This window comes from Nerophis ophidion, linkage group LG25 (genome assembly GCF_033978795.1).
Source record: "Nerophis ophidion isolate RoL-2023_Sa linkage group LG25, RoL_Noph_v1.0, whole genome shotgun sequence".
Lineage (NCBI taxonomy): Eukaryota > Metazoa > Chordata > Actinopteri > Syngnathiformes > Syngnathidae > Nerophis > Nerophis ophidion.
In genome coordinates, this window is record NC_084635.1 from 14,533,751 (window position 1) to 14,553,720 (window position 19,970).

Genomic DNA, 19,970 nt, shown 5'->3' on the forward strand with positions numbered 1-19,970 from the left:
GACACAATAAGTAAATGATCCCTGATACTTTAATACGCTTCTTCTGCCTTGGAGACTTTGTACATGTAAGTAATATGTAACTATAATAATTTGATACAATGTTGTTCACTTAAGGACACTTATTACTAAGTGTGTCCCAATTGGATATTGACATCGGCCCCAAAACAGAAAAAAAAAAGGTATCGGATTGTAATGGCTTGTATCTAAAATCCACGATATGAGCTCTGTACAAGCAATCCTGACATGCATTTACTTGTGCATCTGAATGTCCCCCGAAGAGCACACAAGGTGGACTTGTCTAGTATTTTAACAAGAAAAGTAATTTATATAAGATAAACCTGGTAATCTCTAGGTTACTCAGACCTTGCAGCAACACAACAACTAAGCTCACAAGCTAGACATATGTAATAAGTCAAATCAGATCAACTTTATTTATAAAGCTGTACAATGGGCAGGTTAAAAGATGATATGAGAACCGAGCAAACAACACAACACAAACAGAACATGATAAAAAATAAATAAATAAAACATAAAAACAGGTTCACAGCAAGTGTATAATGGGGCGCCATTGCAGGATGGATATCACTCAGTATTAAAAGCCGAGGAATAGAAGTATGTTTTTAAGAGAGATTTAAAAACAGGAAGAGAGGAGGCTTGTCTAACACTCAGAAGTAGGTCGTTCCAGAGCTTGGATTGGATTGGCTCTAATGGCTGGGTCAGTCTGGCTGGAGTGCGAAGCGGGGCTGTGCGCATGCCGTAGTTGGAGGAGCGGGCGAAGCGGGGAATCGCGTGCGTCTAGCTTACAAATGATCAAAGTTTTTCTGTGGCCGAATTTTCAGTTCATCAATAGTCAAAATTGTGTAAAAATTGGTTTTCATGTAAAATACCTTGATTTTTATTGTATAATTTTTAAGGTGTGGGGTCTTTTATATTGCCTTGGCCCTGCGCCACGATCAATTACATGTCAGGGAAACCCGCAGTTACACACAAGTGTGCAAATTATTATTTCACTTTAAAAGCATACATCTGTCACAGGGTTAATGATGTTTATTACTACCATTGTTCACTGTGTAATTTCACTTCATTAAGCCATTTTCAACATACAAAATAATATGCAAAAGTATGTGTGATTTGTGCTGATATCATATCAGATTGGTAACAGCCAATACGCACGACTTCAATATCTGTACCGTATCGGATTTTAAAAAGTTGTATCGGGTCACCCTTATTTATCACGCATGTCTTGCTTGTGTGCTAGTGCAGTGCTTCTCAACCTTTTTTCAGTGATGTACCCCCTGTGAACATTTTTTTAATTCAAGTACCCCCTAATCAGAGTAAAGCATTTTTGGTTGAAAAAAAAAGAGATAAAGAAGTAAGATACAGCACTATGTCATCAGTTTCGGATTTTTTAAAATGTATAACAGTGCAAAATATTGCTCATTTGTAGTGGTCTTTCTTGAATTATTTGGAAAAATATATATAAAAATAACTAAAAACTTGTTGAAAAATAAACAAGTAATTCCATTATAAACAAAGATGTCTACACATAGAAGTAATCATCAACTTAAAGTGCCCTCTTTGGGGATTGTAATAGAGTTTCATGTGGATTCATGAACTTAATTCTAAACATTTCTTCACAAAAAAAGAAATCTTTAACATCAATATTTATGGAACATGTCCACAAATCTAGCTGTCAACACTGAATATTACATTGTTGCATTTCTTTTTACAGCTTATGAACTTATATTTATATTTTGTTGAAGTATTATTCAATAAATATATTTATAAAGGATTTTTGACATGTTGCTATTTTTAGAATATTTTTTTAAAAATCTCACGTACCTCTTGGCATACCTTCAAGTACCCCAGGGGTAAGTGTACCCCCATTTGAGAACCACTGTGCTAGTGTGTGCTTAGCTGGTTCTGTACAGTAGCTGCTAGCGCCTACTAGCACATAGCCTACCATGTTTATCTTTTATAAATGACTTCACTAAAAGACAAAAAAATACCATTGGTGGAGATTTACATGTTAACTGGCTGTCCAGCTTTGCACAAGTAAACAGGACTGCTTGAATCAGAGTTTCTATCTGAGATTTTAGATGCAAGCCGATATCATCCAATATGTTTTTTTTGCTGATATTCCACTGATATCGGCTATCAAGGATCCAGACACCCCTAATTTCAGTTATTCACATGTGTACCTTTGTTGTAGATGCAACGGTACATGGCCTCCACCTCAGCAATCTCTTGAGGGGTGGGCTTCTTGCCTGCAGCAGCAATCCAAAGACGACCACGGTGAGACGTGTACCAAGTCCGCCCCTCAACACTGCAGACAAACAGTTGTGCGTGAGCCACACGCATGCTCATGACCCTAACTTTTGGATCTCTGAAAAGCGACTGCTTTTCCTTTAGTAAACTTCTTACCGCTTAATGCCTTTGACAAGCAGAGATGCCCATGGCTGGTGCATGCTGAGACACCAGCCTCCATCGGCCATCTCTTGCAGCTCCTTGTCTTGGAGGCGCAAGCGGGTCCGCTGTTCTTCCTTTCCATCCTGCGCCAAACTCTGCACTTTCTCCATGTTCTTTTTGTTGTTTTCACGGCTATGAACATCGACCCACTACCAACATAAACATGTCAAATTAACACCTTGTGGACAATTGTTACGAAGCAATTTTAACACAAACATGTCGGAACAAAAACATAATTTTTACTTGTCTGATTGACGAATGAAATAAAAAAGACTTCTCCTTTGTGTGAAGTTTAGTTGGGAAAAAAGTAAAACTAATATGCCAAAAATAAAATTATAAAATAATAACCTTTCTGAAGGATTTGGATGATTATAAAACATGGTTAAGTCTAATTTTAGGAATAGTGTACAAGACACAAATGCTATGCAGTGTTTAAGTTGGTTTTAATTAATTAATTTAAATTGTAAATAAAAAAAAAATGTAGAGTCAATTTTATATCTATATCTATATCTATATATATATATATATACACACAGTATACATATGTATGTATACACACACAGTGTATATATTCACACGGACACACACATTTTTATATTACACATACATTAATATACATATATACACACACACACACACATACATATATATATATATACATACACACACACACACACACACACACACACACACACACACACACACACACACACACACACACACACACACACGCAGAGTATATATATGGAATGATAACAGGATAGAGGAGTGAATGACTGATGATAGTCTGACAATAATCATTGGATTTATCATTTTATTTCTAACATCACATTGGGAGTTTGTATGTGTGTCTAATGTTTTTTGACTCAATGTTTCAGTAGTAAAAAGTGTCACGCATTCTTCTGTATGTGTGCTTGGTTCCCTTCTTTACAGAACACTTTAAACATGTACAGGTCGTTCAGCATTAGTGAAAAAAATTCCTAAAATGTCGTAAAAAGAGGTTATAAGCTAAACACAGTATAAAAACACTCACAATATAACTGATAATAGAATACTAAACAATTTATGACAGACCACTTTAAAAAACTGAATACAATTGTATAACCTTTTCGGTGAATAAAATGTATATTAAAAATCATGTGGGATTTATAATATTAACCATACCCAAATAAAATTCTAAAAATTAAGGACATACAGTATGCTCGTCTGTACTTGTTAATTTCTTGTTAATGTTTGCTTACTTTCTGCTGTAACGTGTTTATTTATAAACTTCTTAGACTTTACTAAGCACTAATTTCTTGGTGTTGTTTCAAGTTAACTAAGCAATTACCTTAGCTATTGGCATGCCTGCTCCTGGCTTACTCTAAGTTCCAGTTTATTTTGAACATGCATACGATACAATGTAATGCATCACATATTTCCAGTTGTTTCATTACAGCACGTCCGAAAAAGTCTCTCTGTGTGTAACTTAGCTTCGTCCACCAGTGATAATGGTAGTAGTTGATAATAATACTTAGGATATTAAGAAATGCAGTTTATTTGCTGTAATGTAGTTGATTATTATTAGCTTAGATGAGCAGCTCCACACTGTGTATGGAGACACATAATTAGCTGCTAGCCGCTTGTCAGCCCGGGGACTAAAAAGTAAAACAAATGTCAGACAAAGGGATTGGTGTTTGTGATCCGCATTAAAAGACATTAATCGGCTATGTATTTTTTTCCCACAAAAATCGTCTAATACTGATCGGCAGCTGATTGATCGGTGCATCTTTAAAAAAATATGTATGCTTCTAAAGCAATATCAAACGATTAGATGCACATGAAGTTGAGATCAGTACGTAAAAAGTGACTTACTTCTGGTGCACCTTGCTTTATGTTTGGGTTGACCAGTTCTCTGAGGTTTTGTCTGCCACCTTGTCTTTCGGAGTGCACAGAAGATTTCAGCGCAGAGTTAATGTCCATTGCTTTGAGGGTCTCATCCAATCTGCATAATTTAAAGAGTGGAAGTTTGTAAGCATACAACAAAATCAGTGAAACGGGGCCATAGTATTTTGCTCACTTGTCGTAGTAATCGTTCAGGTTGTTTCCCTCGTCAATCACTTTTCGGCCAGCAAAGTCCAAGGTGATCTTTCGGTCTTTACGAGATACATGACGAAGTTCTCTCAACTCCTCTTCCTTTTTTCTTAGTTTATCCCGCTCAGCGGTAGACAACCACTGGTTGGATTCGGTCGCAAAGTAATCTGACTCATCATCGAGTACCTGGGTTCTCTTAACACTGCAAACAAACGATGTTGTGATTGCTATGAGCAAGATAGTTGAACATCAGGTTAGTAAACTAGCAAAGTGTACGCTCCTGTACCTATTTCTGTCATATTCTAAAAGTTTTTCTTTGTGCTGGACGGCCTTCTCAAAGCCAGCCTTCATCTTGGCTTCTTGGGGTGCCAGGTAGTCTCTTTCGCTACAATCTGTCACAAAAACATCCGCTCACACCCTGGTACAATCATTTATGCAATTGATTTATCCAACTCCCACCTCCCATAAGCTTCTTCCTTAATTTCTGACTTTTGTTAGAATCTCGTAACAAGATCTCCTGCTCCTCTTTCGTGCAGACCTGGCAAACAAACAAAAGTAAAAAGGGGGCGTTAGGACAGGTTCTATATTTATTGGTTAAAAAATGATGAAATAAAACTATTACCAGGCTACCACAGAAGAGGCAGGGCCCAGATCCCTCTTGCTCACATACAATCCGACCGCAGCTGATGCAGTTGTTGACAAGTCTGTGCTTCTGAGCAAGGCAGTCACAGGTGTGTCGGCCAGGGAGTATCACCGTCAGCTTGTCCTGTCCCTCTTTGCCATAGAGGCTCGTAAACTTAGTTTTCTTCTTTGTTGAGGAAGAACTGCCTTCTTGAACCTGTGGTTAATTACAAATAATAACACTTGCAGTGATGGGCGAGATGGCCTAAAAATGTATAAAGCGATACATATTGCTGCCTCCTGCGATAACGGTATCCATCACGATATAACATTTTGTACGTAAATGATAATTGAAGCATTTCAAAATGGGTTCCAAAAAACTCTTAATTTAGCTGCTGACGTATGCGTTAAAATATTACTGCATTTCTGTTAATATTTTGTCAAAAGTATAATTAATCTACTTGCTAATTTCCGGTTAATAACTGGTTATTTTCTGTTGTAACATGGTTCTATCAACACTTATGTTAAAATATAATAAGCACTTATTTTTCTGTTGTCTGGCTCCTTCATATTAGTTTTGGGCGATACTACAAATTTGGGTATCAATCCAATACCAAGTAATACAGGGCAGTATTGGAAATATCAATGCTGATGCTGATATTTGAAATGTTCAAGATAAATTAATGATTACACTTTTGATCATAATTATAATCAAAGGAAAACACGGAATGGCAGTGAAACAAAATCAATTACATATTTAAATCATTTCCTACTATTGGCTCTAATTTAAATCCTTCGGTTTTTGTCCTTATGGTATGGTATGCCAGCTGCACAGCGGCAGAGAGAAAAGCACTTCAGAGGGTCCATGAAGATCTCTGGCTGCGCTTTCCCCTCCCTAGATGAACTGTACGGTGCCAGGTGCCTCAAAAAGGTCCAAAAAATCATAAGGAACCCAGTTCACCCCGGACATAAACTTTTTGAGCTGCTGCCCTCGGGCAGGGGATACAGGACAATAAAATGCTGGACAAACAGGTTAAAGAACACTTTCTAACCAAGAGGAATAGTGTCGCAGAACACAATCAAGGCATAAAAAAGAATGACTGTGCATGTGAGCTGTGTGCTTGGCATTTTATGTTTTTTATGTATTTATTTTTATCTATTTATCTTATTACCAATGTTCTAATGTTTTTTAATGTGTCATCCATAAATTTGCACTAAATGAGTTTGCTTGCAATTTTGTGACAATAAAGATCTATTCTATTCTATTCTATTAAAGCCCTCCTTTGTCCAGGGACTTTTTTTCTGAGTTCGTAAACATACATTTTTTTTTACTAAAGATTGTGTGATGATAAAAAAATAGCGATTTAATTACCGTAGTAATCGTAGCGATTTGCCCACTGCTGTTTACATTCTACAACTCGAGCCTATTTAGTTTTTTTTTTTGTTTATTTAGGGTTGGTGGTAGCTGGGTGTATAATGGAGCCCGAAAGTGTCAGGATACATGGGATTCTGGGTATTTGTTCTGTCGTGTTTATGTTGTGTTATAGTGCGGATGTTCTCCTGAAATGTGTTTGTCATTCTTGTTTGGTGTGGGTTCACAGTGTGGCGCATATTAGTAAGAGTGTTAAAGTTGTTTATATCACAACCCTCAGTGTGATCTGTATGGCTGTTGAACAAGTATGCCTTGCAGTTGCATACGCGTTCAGACAGAAGTCGCATCCAAAATGTGACTGGACGGCCGGCACGCAGATAGCATGGTAAAAATCCTGGCGTGATGACATGTAGAAAGGGTGTTGAAGGCGTTGTCATCACGGCACGCAGTCAAAGTTGATGTCTGGGTAAAAATCAAAAAATGTTGACCCGGGAGATTTCTGATAGAGACATTAAAATTGGAAATCTACCGGACTTCTCCAGGCGGTCGGCAAGTATGCGGCTGAGCCACATCAGAATGGTCAAAGAGCCGCATGCGGCTACGGAGCCGCGGGTTGCCGACCCCTGCGTTACATTCACTGTATAGTTTTTATTCGTTATTTTTTCAGTTTAAGAGCATGATGTACACAAAAGCTCGGATTCTGTCTATATAAAGACAAATATTTTTAAATTAAATTATTGCAGATTATTCTAATATGTAGCACTTTGAGACAAGAATATGTTGATTGACAGTGTGAAAATAACTAGTCTTCCTTCATTCGTTATTTTCACAGTTGTGCATTTTTTTTCATAATATATAAAAATAGCCATCGAAGTTTTGAAAATAAATATTGCAATTAGGTTTTTTCTCAAAATTGTGCAGCCCTATCGTACATATTGCACAACCCTAATCACTTGATGAGAATTGTCTCCATAAAACAAATGTTAACTCCATCCATCCATCCATTTCCTACCGCTTGTCCCTTTGGAGTCGCGGGGGGCGCTGGAGCCTATCTTAGCTGCATTTGACTCAACGAACTAAAATGAAAGTGTGTACTCACCCTCATCAGATCAATGGGGGTTTTGACTGCCTCTGGCTCAGGGTCTGTTTGACTGATAGCCAACACCTCATGTTTGTTGCGACCCTTCCGTTTAGACTTCTTCTGGAAATCCTTGCTTGTGTCTTGTGGGTCCAATTCTAGAAAAAGATATTTTGCAAACCTTTAGAGGCGTTTCTGCCATCCTACTGTACAAAAGCCTTCCCACCTGTTGCTGAAGTCGACTCTTTGAAAAGGAAAAGACCAGAGGTATCGCCAGCCTGTCTTTGAGTCTTCTTCCATCTGGAGAGGAACTCTTGAATGAATTGTCCTTTCCTTCCATCTGTGCCCTGGAGAAGGTCGCCCACATACTCCTCGATCTCATCTGCTTTTTCGATGGATATAATGTATCTAAAGGGCAGACATTATGAAAGCAAAACATGAGAGGACTGACAAGGTATTTTTGTGAAGAACGTTTCCATTTAATATGTGACTACAGTTCAAGGTCTCTTTGTCAAGAACGGTTCCATTTAGTATATGATTACGGTTAAATAAAAAAAATGATAAATGGGTTGTACTTGTATAGCGCTTTTCTACCTTCAAGGCACTCAAAGCACTTTAACACTTACTTCCCACATTCACCCATTCACACACACATTCACACACTGATGGAGGGAGCTGCCATGTAAGGCGCTAACCAGCACCCATCAGGAGCAAGGGCGAAGTGTCTTGCTCAATGACACAACGGACGTGATGAGGTTGATACTAGGTGGGGATTGAACCAGGGACTCTCGGGTTGCGCACGGCCAATCTTCCACTGCGCCACGCCATCCTTAGGTTCTAGGGCTGCAGCTATCAGTTAAATTAGTAATCGAATAATCTATCGATTAGATTGTTCGATTCATTGAGTAAATGTGTATTTTAGGGAAAATAGCCTTGGTGAATATATTGTTATCCGTTACTGTGTGTATTTTTTTAATTTTCCTGAGGCAATTCCCCTGAAGGAATCAATAAAGTACTATCTATCTATCTATCTATCCATCCAATTTGTATGAATGGGTACCGAATCTGATGCTTTTTTGGCAAAGAGCAAATTCCGCTGGTTCAGCAGTGCGCTGTTTTAGTGCCTGGGTTGCGCATAACTTAATTTTTGATGTCATCTTGGCACTTCACCACTTGGCGATCATACCAGCAGCACTGAAATGGACTCAGCCATACTACCTTTAAAGTTTAAGTTAAGTTAAAGTCCCAACGATAGTCACACACACACACACACACACACACACACACACACACACACACACAAGGTGTGGTGAAATTATCCTCTGCATTTGACCCATCCCCATGTTCACCCCCTGTAATTTGAGGGGAGCAGTGAGCATCAGCAGTGGCCGCGCTCAGGAATCATTTGGGGATTCAACCCCCAATTCCAACCCTTGACGCTGAGTGCCAAGCAGAGAGGCAATGGGTGCCATTTTTAATAGTCTTTGGTATCGGGTTTGAACTCACAACCTTCCAGTCTCAGGGCTTACGTTGTAACCACAAGGCCACTGAGCAGGTCTCTAGGTAATGTAATTTAATTTTCAATGCCAACAAAAAAATCGCCCAAAAAATAAACAGGGGGGGCGATGAACTAGAAGAACGCGGAGTTGGAATATAATCACAACACTTTATGTACATATCTATATAATATTTACATATTTATATAATATGTAACTACAAGCTCCATTCACAGACAGAGTCCCATTGCTTTTATGAGTGGTCGAGTGAGTCCATCCATCCATCCATTTTCTACCGCTTATTCCCTTTCGGGGTCGCGGGGGGCGCTGGCGCCTATCTCAGCTACAATCGGGCGGAAGGCGGGGTACACCCTGGACAAGTCGCCACCTCATCGCAGGGCCAACACAGATAGACAGACAACATTCACACTCACATTCACACACTAGGGCCAATTTAGTGTTGCCAATCAACCTATCCCCAGGTGCATGTCTTTGGAGGTGGGAGGAAGCCGGAGTACCCGGAGGGAACCCACGCATTCACGGGGAGAACATGCAAACTCCACACAGAAAGATCCCGAGCCTGGATTTGAACCCAGGACTGCAGGACCTTCGTATTGTGAGGCAGACGCACTAACCCCTCTGCCACCGTGAAGCCCGTCGAGTGAGTCAAAAGGCAAAAAAAAAAAAAATATATATATATATATATATATATATTTTTTTTTTTTTAAATTTGTGGCGGCCGTAATTCTTTCGTGGCGGGCCGCCACAAATAAATAAATATGTGGGAAACCCTGATATATATATATATATATATATATATATATATATATATATATATATATATATATATATATATATATGTATACGTACATAAATGAATGATAAATGGGTTGTACTTGTATAGCGCTTTTCTACCTTCAAGGTACTCAAAGCGCTTTGACACTACTTCCACATTTACCCATTCACACACATATTCACACACTGATGGAGGGAGCTGCCATGCAAGGCGCTAACCAGGGACCCTCAGGTTGCGCACGGCCACTCTTCCACTGCGCCAAGCCGTGTATATATATATATATATATATATATATATATATATACATATATATGTATGTTCTCACACACACACTATATATATATATATATATATATATATATATATATATATATCTTGATTGGATTATCCAGAGAATAGTGCTCGATACCGTGGTAGAGCGCAATATGTATGTGTGGGAAAAATCACAAGACTACTTCATCTCTACAGAACTGTTTCATGAGGGGATCCCTCAATCATCAGGAGATTTTTTATTTTTTTTCTCCTGATGATAGTCTCACACACACACTGGGTGTGGCAAACTTATTCTCTGCATTTGACCCATCACCCTTAAACACCCCCTGGGAGGCGAGGGGAGCAGTGGGCAGCAGCGGTGGCCACGCCCGGAAATAATTTTTGGTGATTTAACCCCCAATGCCAACCCTTGATGTTGAGTGCCAAGCAGGGAGGTAATGGGTCCCATTTTAATAGTCTTTGGTATGACTCGGCTGGGGTTTGAACTCACAATCTACCGATCTCAGGGCAGACATTCTAATCACTACACCAGTGGTTCTCAAATGGGGGTACACATACCCCTGGGGGTACTTGAAGGTATGCCAGGGGGTACGTGATATATTTTTTTTTAATATTTTAAAAATAGCAACAATTTAAAAATCCTTTATAAATATATTTATTGAATAATACTTCAACAAAATATGAATGAAAGTTCATAAACTGGGAAAAGAAATGCAACAATGCAATATTCAGTGTTGACAGCTAGATTTGTTTTGGACATGTTCCATTAATATTGTTGTTAAAAATATTTTTTTTTGTGAAGAAATGTTAAGAATTAAGTTCATGAATCCAGATGGATCTCTATTACAATCCCCAAAGAGGGCACTTCAAGTTGATGATTACTTCTATGTGTAGAAATCTTTATTTATAATTGAGTTGAGTTTGAGTTTATTTCGAACATGCAAGCATACAAAATGATACACCACAATTTCCAGTTTCTCTTTTCAACATGTTCGAAAAGGAGTAGGAAGAAGCAGAGCTTATTTAATCCTACCCCTTTTCTTTACTTAACAGTTGCTAAACCTTATGTTCACTTCCTGTTCTCAATGTATTCACAATGTATACTCCTCAAGTAATAAGTAATCACAATAAAAATAAATACATAAATAAATAATTTGTGAAGTAAGTTTTATTCCATACGAAGAGATAAGTAAGATTATTTTGAAAATGAATGGGTGAGTAAAATCAGAGTGTTTATCATAGTTCTTCTTTTTTGTACTTTGTAAACACTTCCAGTTTGAAGAGTTTCTTGAAGTGGATCATATTAATAAGTACATTGTTTGATTGCTTTGCTTAATCCATTCCATAATTTAATTCCACATACCGATATACTAAAGGTCTTAAGTGTTGTACGTGCATACAAATGTTTTAAATTACATTTTTCTCTAAGATTATATTTCTCTTCTTTTGTTGAGAAGAATTATTGTATATTCTTATTTTGTTGTATTACACTTATTTTTCAACAAGTTTTTAGTTATCTTATATCTTTTTTTCCCAAATAGTTCAAGAAAGATCACTACAAATGAGTAATATTTTGCACTGTTATACAATTTAATAAATCAGAAACTAATGACATAGTGCTGTATTTGACTTCATCTCTTTTTTTATATCTTTTTTTCCCAAATAGTTCAAGGAAGATCACTACAAATTAGCAATATTTTGCACTGTTATACAATTTAATAAATCAGAAACTGATGACATCCATCCATCCATCCATTTTCTACCGCTTATTCCCTTTCGGGGTCGCGGGGGGCGCTGGCGCCTATCTCAGCTACAATCATATAGTGCTGTATTTGACTTCTTTATCTCTTTTTTTTTCCAACCAAAAATGCTTTGCTCTGATTAGGGGGTACTTGAATTAAAAAAAATGTTCACAGGGGGTACATCACTGAAAAAAGGTTGAGAACCACTGCACTAGACCACTGAGGTATATATATATATATATATATATATATATATATATATATATATATATATATATATATATATATGTATATATATGTATATATTTATGTATATATATATATATGTATATATATATATATAAATATATATATATATATATATATATATATATATATATATATATCCATCCATCCATCCATCCATTTCTACCGCTTATTCCCTTTGGGGGTCGCGGGGGGCGCTGTATATATATATATATATATATTTAAATATATGCGTACATGTATATAGGTAAAGTAGCTCGTCTGCCAACCCTAAAATACCGCAGTCTATTATATTGCTTTTCTTAAAATTTTCCTGATGGAAGTGTTTTTTCCCCCCATAATAATCATGATACATTTCAAAATCGTGCTGTTTTTTTTATTGGTGGTGGGGGCAAAGCACCAATGAAATTGATTTAAACTAATTCTAAGTGGGAGGTGTTGATTTGAGTTACAAGTGTTTAGAGTTAAGAGCTCCGTCACATAACCAATTAATAAGCTCGTAAGTCAAGGTACTATTGTATATAGGGACTTCTGCACTTGAAGTGATCCAGACAATAATAGAATTGACACAATAACAGTTTAAATACTGACTCTAATCGAACTATACACGTTGGGAAAAAAACAATATGAACAATGATATTGGAAATATGAGACAATCTTAGAGCATATCAGTCAAGCTACAGCTATACTACACGTTGGTAACTTTTCCCTTTTTGACAGGCAGCACGTCAGCTAAAAGCCTGCTTACTTGACGATGTCTTCGGACGCCTCCAAAGCAAACGTGCGCTGTAACTCCTCCAGACACCACCGCAACAAGTTGTCTGACATTTTAACCACGCAGAGAATTAAACTCAAGATTTGTAAACTGTTTTCAGCCGGTGGCATAACAGACGTACACACGGAAGAGTGTAGTGCTGCACAAAATGCCTTCCGGACGGAACTGCTCCTGCAAGAAAAATGTGTTCCATGTACTTTTAAAATGCCAAATAGTCGAGAAACGTGAAATAATCAGGAGATACAATGTAGGAGTTTGAGTTATTTAACTGTATAATTCTTAAAACATTAAACTGATCGGGTTGCGGACATTATATCACAAGACCTAATTAATTTGTTTCATCCGATAGATGGCAGTATAGCACCGCAGTGTCGTTTTATTTTTTTTGTAAGGGTGGCTTAGTACTGCATATTTTTGTATAATACATTTTAATTTGTTGATCACGATTATATTCAGAAAAAAACAGGACACAAGCAAAACGTCCATCCATCCACCTATTTCCCACCGCTTATTCCCTTCGGACTCCCGGGGGGTGCTGGAGCCTATCTCAGCTACAATCGGGCGGAAGGTGGCGTACACCGTGGACAAGTCGCAACCTAATCTATATGTGTGTGTGTCCATACATATATATATACATATATATATATACATATATATACATACATATACATATATATATATACATATATATATACATACATATACATACATATATATACATATACATACATATATACATATATATACACATATATATATATATATACATATATATATATATTTATACATCTATATGTATCTATATATATATATATATACATATATATAGATATATATATATATATATATATATATATATATCCATTTTCTACCGCTTATTCCCTTTTGTGGCCGCTGGCGACTATCTCAGCTACAATCGGGCGGAAGGTAGTTACACCCTGGACAAGTCGCCACCTAATCTATATGTGTGTGTGTATATACTGTATATATATATATATATATATATATATATATATATATATATATATATATACATATATATACTGCGATGAGGTGCCGATTTGTCCAGGGTGTACCAAGCCTTCCGCCCGATTGTAGCTGAGATAGGCAGCAGCGCCCCCCGCGACCCCTAAGGGAATAAGCAATAGAAAATGGATATATATATATATATATATATATATATATATATACATACACACACATATTATTATATTATATACCGTATTTCCTTGAATTGCCGCAGGACATATAGTATGTGCCTGCCTTGAATTACTGCCGGGTCAAACTCGCTTCGCAATATAATTAGCGCTTGCTTAGTATTACCGCCTGGTCAAACTCATGACATCACAAGTGACACTTCCCCTGTCATCATTTTCAAAATGGAGGAGGCTGATTTCAATACCGGTAATTTGAAATCGCATAAAGGGAAGAACATTAAGAGCTATTCAGTAGGATTTAAGGTCCAAGCTTACATCACACTCAAATTTTTACTGCGTGCCTTTGGTAAGTGTCGAAGTGAGAAGAGGTTTTAAAATAATTAGCGCATGCTTACTTTTACCGCATGCCTTTAATAAGCGCAGGAGAGAGAGGAGGTTTTAAATTAATTAGCGCCCCGGCGGCAATTCAAGGAAACACGGTATGTACATATATTATTATACTATATTATATATATATATATATATATATATATATATATATATATATATATATATATATATATTTTGGCATCATCATTATTATTATTATCCATCCATCCATTTTGTACCGCTTGTCCCTGTGGGTGCTGGAGCCTATGTCAGCTGCATTCGGGCGGAAGGCGGGGTACACCCTGGACAAGTTGCCACTTCATTGACAGATAGATAGATAGATAGGTAGGTAGATAGATAGATAGATAGATAGATAGATAGATAGATAGATAGATAGATAGATAGATAGATAGATAGATAGATAGATAGATAGATAGATAGATAGATAGATAGATAGATAAATAGATATACCGCTTGTCCCTTTGGGTGCTGAAGCCTATCTTAGTTGCATTCGTGCGGAAGGCTTTGCACACCCTGGACAAGTCGCCACCTCATCGCAGAGCCAACACAGATAGACAGACAACATTCACACTCACATTCACACACATATATATATATATGTATATATATATATATATATATATATATATATATATATATATATATATATATATATATATTTATATATATATAGTGGGGCAAAAAAGTATTTAGTCAGCCACCGATTGTGCAAGTTCTCCCACTTAAAATGATGACAGATGTCTGTAATTTTCATCATAGGTACACTTCAACTGTGAGAGACAGAATGTGAAAAGAAAAAATACAGAAATTCACATTGTAGGAATTTTAAAGAATTTATTTGTAAATGATGGTGGAAAATAAGTATTTGGTCACCATTCAAAGCTCTCACTGATGGAAGGAGGTTTTGGCTCTAAATCTCACGATACATGGCCCCATTTATTCTTTCCTTAACACGGATCAATCGTTCTGTTCCCTTAGCAGAAAAACAGCCCCAAAGCATGATGTTTCCACCCCCATGCTTCACAGTAGGTATGGTGTTCTTGGGATGCAACTCAGTATTCTTCTTCCTCCAAACACGACGAGTTGAGGTTATACCAAAATGGATACATGGATGATACAGCAGAGGATTGGGAGACTGTCATGTGGTCAGATGAAACCTAAATAGAACTTTTTGGTATAAACTCGCAAAAAAAACCATTCAAAGAGGCTCACAGCTTTAATATTCTTGTTATAATTTTGCATGTGTAGAATTACTGTACGCTATATTGTGCAAAAACAAATAACCGGAAGAATATCAATAAAGTTGCATGTTGCAACAGTTTTATTTTAAGTACTATCAAGCAGAAAGAGAGATACACAAGTGTACAGTGTATGGATGCACTTTTAGTAGAAACATAAAACAGTGATTAAACATAAAATATTCTTGGTTAGCAATGCTTTGTAATTTAATTTGTTTACATATTCGTTAGAAAATAATGAAACTGAGGTGGTTTACAGTTGTGGTAAATAGAGTATTATTTTGTTATACAGAAGGCAAAGTTTAGGACAAATATTCAAATGCATGCAATGCCACTGCAAGATGAGAATTACAATATTTGGTGATACGCAAGTCTCATACATAATAGACTACAAAATACGGTATCGCAAACTGTTTTTAAAGGCCTACTGAAACCCACTACTACCGACCACGCAATCTGATAGTTTATATATCAATGATGAAATATTAACATTGCAACACATGCCAATACGGCCGGTTTAGTTTACTAAATTGAAATGTTAAATTTCACGCGGAAATGTCCTCTACAATGCGTGCGCGTGACGTCACGTATTCTGGACATTTGTGTTGCTGAATCTTTTGCAATTTTTTCAATTAATAATGGAGACGTCAAAGAAGAAAGATGTAGGTGGGAAGCGGTGTATTGCGGCCGCCTTTAGCAACACAAACTGTAGCAACACAAACACAGTTTGTGTTGTTTCCTTGTTTACATTCCTGAAAGATAACGGTGAAGCTTTACTATGGAACAGATTGGTCAAGCGAACATGGTTCCCGACCACATGTCAACCGGCAGGTTTCGGTGAGAAAATGGTAGTAATAAGTCTGCTCTTACCGTAGACATGAGCGGAGAGCTTGCGTCGTTCCTCCTGCACCTGTCGAAGAGGTAGCTGCGACTCTATTGCCCCCTCTCACCGGCCGCCCCCGACCGTCGGATGCTTTCACCGTGGAGGAGGAAAAAAAAAAAAAAATCTCAGCCCAGCCCCAACGGCTGCTTTCGCCTCGTCGAGAAACGTGGCTTCCCTCGGAGACACTGGCGGTCACCACACCCCTCCGACTTTCAGGTTGCACAGGTACGACCATATAATCTCACTAAAACACTAGTAACACAATAAGCAGATAAGGGATTTTCCAGATTTATCCTAGTAAATTTGTCTAATAACATCTGAATGGCTCTGCCGTCTACTTTTTTTTTGTAGTCCTTCACTCTCACTTTCCTCATCCACGAATCTTTCATCCTCGCTCAAATTAAAGGGGAAATCGTCGCTTTCTCGGTCCGAATCACTCTTGCTGCTGGTGGCCATGATTGTAAACAATGTGAGGATGTGAGGAGCTCCACAACCCGTGACGTCACACGCGCATATTGTCTGCTACTTCCGGTACAGGCAAGGCTTTTTTATTAGCGACTAAAATTTGCGAACTTTATCGTCGATGTTCTCTACTAAATCCTTTCAGCAAAAATATGGCAATGTCGCGAAATGATCAAGTATGACACAGAGAATGGACTTGCTATCCCCGTTTAAATAAGAAAATATAAGTTCAGTAGGCCTTTAAGGTAAATGATGGGCATCTTGTAGTCTATTTTCTGACTAAGTTCTCAAGCGAAAGCATCTTTGGATACGGCATTATGAAAGTTTGGTGCCGACATAAGAATGCTTAAGGTGCTGAGGATAATGACCAGCGAGAAAATCACAAAGCAGAGACGGTCGATTACAGCCGCGGCAAATTTCCAGTCGTTTACCGCCCTCTTTCCATCATCCTGCACACGGAAGCGCCTGGCGATATAGCGCACTTCGTTTAGGATCTTGACGAGATCTGGCTCCTCGCTGTCAGCTGCGCAGCTTTGACCTTTGGGGAGGAAAGCCTGATCCTCATCTGTGTGTCCAAGAGGTGCAGTATCAGGTGCGTTTGTGCCAACTGACCAATGAATGCTCTTCATGCCATGCATTCCAACATAGTGTGTTACCTTTGGTGGAGGATGGAACACCTGCCTTAGTGTCTATGCCGTTCAGACTGTTCTGCGGGTTCTTTTTGTCCTCATCTGGACGTTTCATGAGCAGAAACCAGGCACACCAATCCAGGAGGAAGACACGTACCTTGAAGGAGACGATTAAGGAGTTCATCAAAATAGCAGCCCAAGCGTTCATTTTGAGTTATTAGCAAAACTAGTGAAGTTGGCACGTTGTAAAAATCGTAAATAAAACAGAATACAATGATTTGCAAATCCTTTTCAACTTATATTCAATTGAATAGACTGCAAAGACAAGATATTTAACCTTTAAACTGGAAAATGTTATTTTTTGCAAATATTAGCTTCACGGTGGCAAGGGGGTTAGTGCGTCTGCCTCACAATAAGAAGTTCCTGCAGTCCTGGGTTCAAATCCAGGCTTGGGATTTTTCTGTGTGGAGTTTGCATGTTCTCCCCGTGAATGCGTGGGTTCCCTCCGGGTACTCCGGCTTCCTCCCACCTCCAAAGACATGCACCTGGGGATAGGTTGATTGGCAACACTAAATTGGCCCTAGTGTGTGAATGTGAGTGTGAATGTTGTCTGTCTATCTGTGTTGGCCCTGCGATGAGGTGGCGACTTGTCCAGGGTGTACCCTGCCTTCCGCCCGATTGTAGCTGAGATAGGCGCCAGCGCCCCCCGCGACCCCGAAAGGGAATAAGCGGTAGGAAATGGATGGATGGATAGCTGATTTGGAATTTGATGCCGGCAACATGTTTCAAAATAGCTAGCAAAAGTGGCAAAAAAGACTGAGAAAGTTGAGGAATGCTCATCAAACACTTATTTGGAACATCCCACAGGTGAACAGGCTAATTGGGAACAGGTGGGTGACATGATTGGGTATAAAAGCCGCTTCCATGAAATGCTCAGTCATTCACAAGCAAGGATGGGGCGAGGGTCACCACTTTGTGAACAAATGCGTGAGCACATTGTCGAACAGTTTAAGAACAACTTTTCTCAACGAAATATTGCAAGGAATTTTGGGATTTCACCATCTACGGTCTGTAATATCATCAAAAGGTTCAGAGTGGCAAGTCCGAAACTTTCGATCCCTCAGGCGGTACTGCATCGAAAAGCGACATCAGTGTGTGAAGGATATCACCACATGGGCTCAGGAGCACTTTAGAAACCCACTGTCAGTAACTACAGTTTTTACAGTCTAAAAAAATACTTTAAAAAAGCATTTTCAGGTCTTAAAAAATGGTATTGCCTTACATAACCTCGTGAGAACCAACATCATCTACGGTGGAAATGTGTGTTTTCCATAACACAGTTTATTTTATATATTTTTTCGAAATTTGTATATCTGTCAAAAGAAAAATACTAAAATGCATGGAGAGAACGCTGGTTCTAAAGTGGTTGTGGGTCAATATTATGCTTATAAAGACATGGACACTCACCCACTTTGGCATCCTGGCTCCATCAGAGTCATGGTGGTGAAATTGTAAGACCACAATTGTGGCAATTATGGAAATGGAAACAATGACCATGGTGGTGACAAAGTACAGCGCTGGAAAAATTAAAGGAAAAATGAGTTAGTTCCTCCATTCATCGTCTCTAAAATGTGTCACTGTCAAGCCTACATGGTGTTTTTCAGGTTATTTTGTGTATTTTTTAAGAAAAAAGCTTTTTTCGGACACTGAATTCATGTCACTTAATTTTTTCAGTTCACACATTTTTGAAATGTGTGAACTGAATTTTTAAATTTGTTCTACATCAAATTATGCTGACAATTTAATTGAATAAAAATGTGTAAGCACATTGTGTGTGTTTAAAAATTAAGTTTGTTGAAATACGATATTTTAAAATTCAGATTGTAAAAACTCAATGAAAAAAAAAATTGTATAAAAACTCAGTTTTAAAAAAATCAGTGCAGAAATATTAGTTGCTCACTTATGGAAAATTAAGACTGAAGCAATGGATTCTGTCATTGAAGTGTCAAGTTTACAGAATTGTTTGCTTCTGTCTTAATTTCCCGTAAGTGAGTCTTGAGTTTTCAAGAACAAATATTTACGCTCTGAATTTTTCTTCACTCTATTTTTTTTAAACAGTTTTAAAATAAAAATAAAAAATGTAATTAACTGAATTTGTAACATGTTAATTTTGCTCACACATTTTTGTGAGCATCTTGTGTGGTGTTCGGGCCTGTGGGACCCGTTTTCATTTTTTATTAAAATAAAAATTATACAATTAATTAGTTTTT

At 37.7% G+C, this 19,970-nt stretch overlaps 2 protein-coding genes across 2 annotated transcripts in view; both read right to left on the reverse strand.

The window, feature by feature from the left end:
* trip4 (thyroid hormone receptor interactor 4) overlaps positions 1–13,100 on the reverse strand; it is a 214,629-nt gene extending 201,529 nt beyond the window's left edge. The window contains exons 1-10 of the mRNA XM_061887660.1: positions 12,915–13,100; positions 7,840–8,021; positions 7,635–7,771; positions 5,165–5,380; positions 5,002–5,080; positions 4,829–4,934; positions 4,529–4,744; positions 4,324–4,453; positions 2,425–2,618; positions 2,202–2,326 (exon numbers count right to left, since the gene is read on the reverse strand). Coding sequence (XP_061743644.1) covers positions 2,202–2,326; positions 2,425–2,618; positions 4,324–4,453; positions 4,529–4,744; positions 4,829–4,934; positions 5,002–5,080; positions 5,165–5,380; positions 7,635–7,771; positions 7,840–8,021; positions 12,915–13,051 — 1,522 coding nt within the window. The 5' untranslated portion in view covers positions 13,052–13,100. The remainder of the gene's footprint in view (positions 1–2,201; positions 2,327–2,424; positions 2,619–4,323; positions 4,454–4,528; positions 4,745–4,828; positions 4,935–5,001; positions 5,081–5,164; positions 5,381–7,634; positions 7,772–7,839; positions 8,022–12,914) is intronic.
* Positions 13,101–15,780: 2,680 nt separating this feature from the next.
* The window catches only part of LOC133543128 (neuronal acetylcholine receptor subunit alpha-7-like), a 58,813-nt gene continuing 54,623 nt past the window's right edge, over positions 15,781–19,970 (reverse strand). The window contains exons 9-11 of the mRNA XM_061887592.1: positions 19,168–19,277; positions 17,728–17,857; positions 15,781–17,636 (exon numbers count right to left, since the gene is read on the reverse strand). Of these exons, the coding sequence (XP_061743576.1) occupies positions 17,359–17,636; positions 17,728–17,857; positions 19,168–19,277 (518 nt within the window). The 3' untranslated portion in view covers positions 15,781–17,358. The remainder of the gene's footprint in view (positions 17,637–17,727; positions 17,858–19,167; positions 19,278–19,970) is intronic.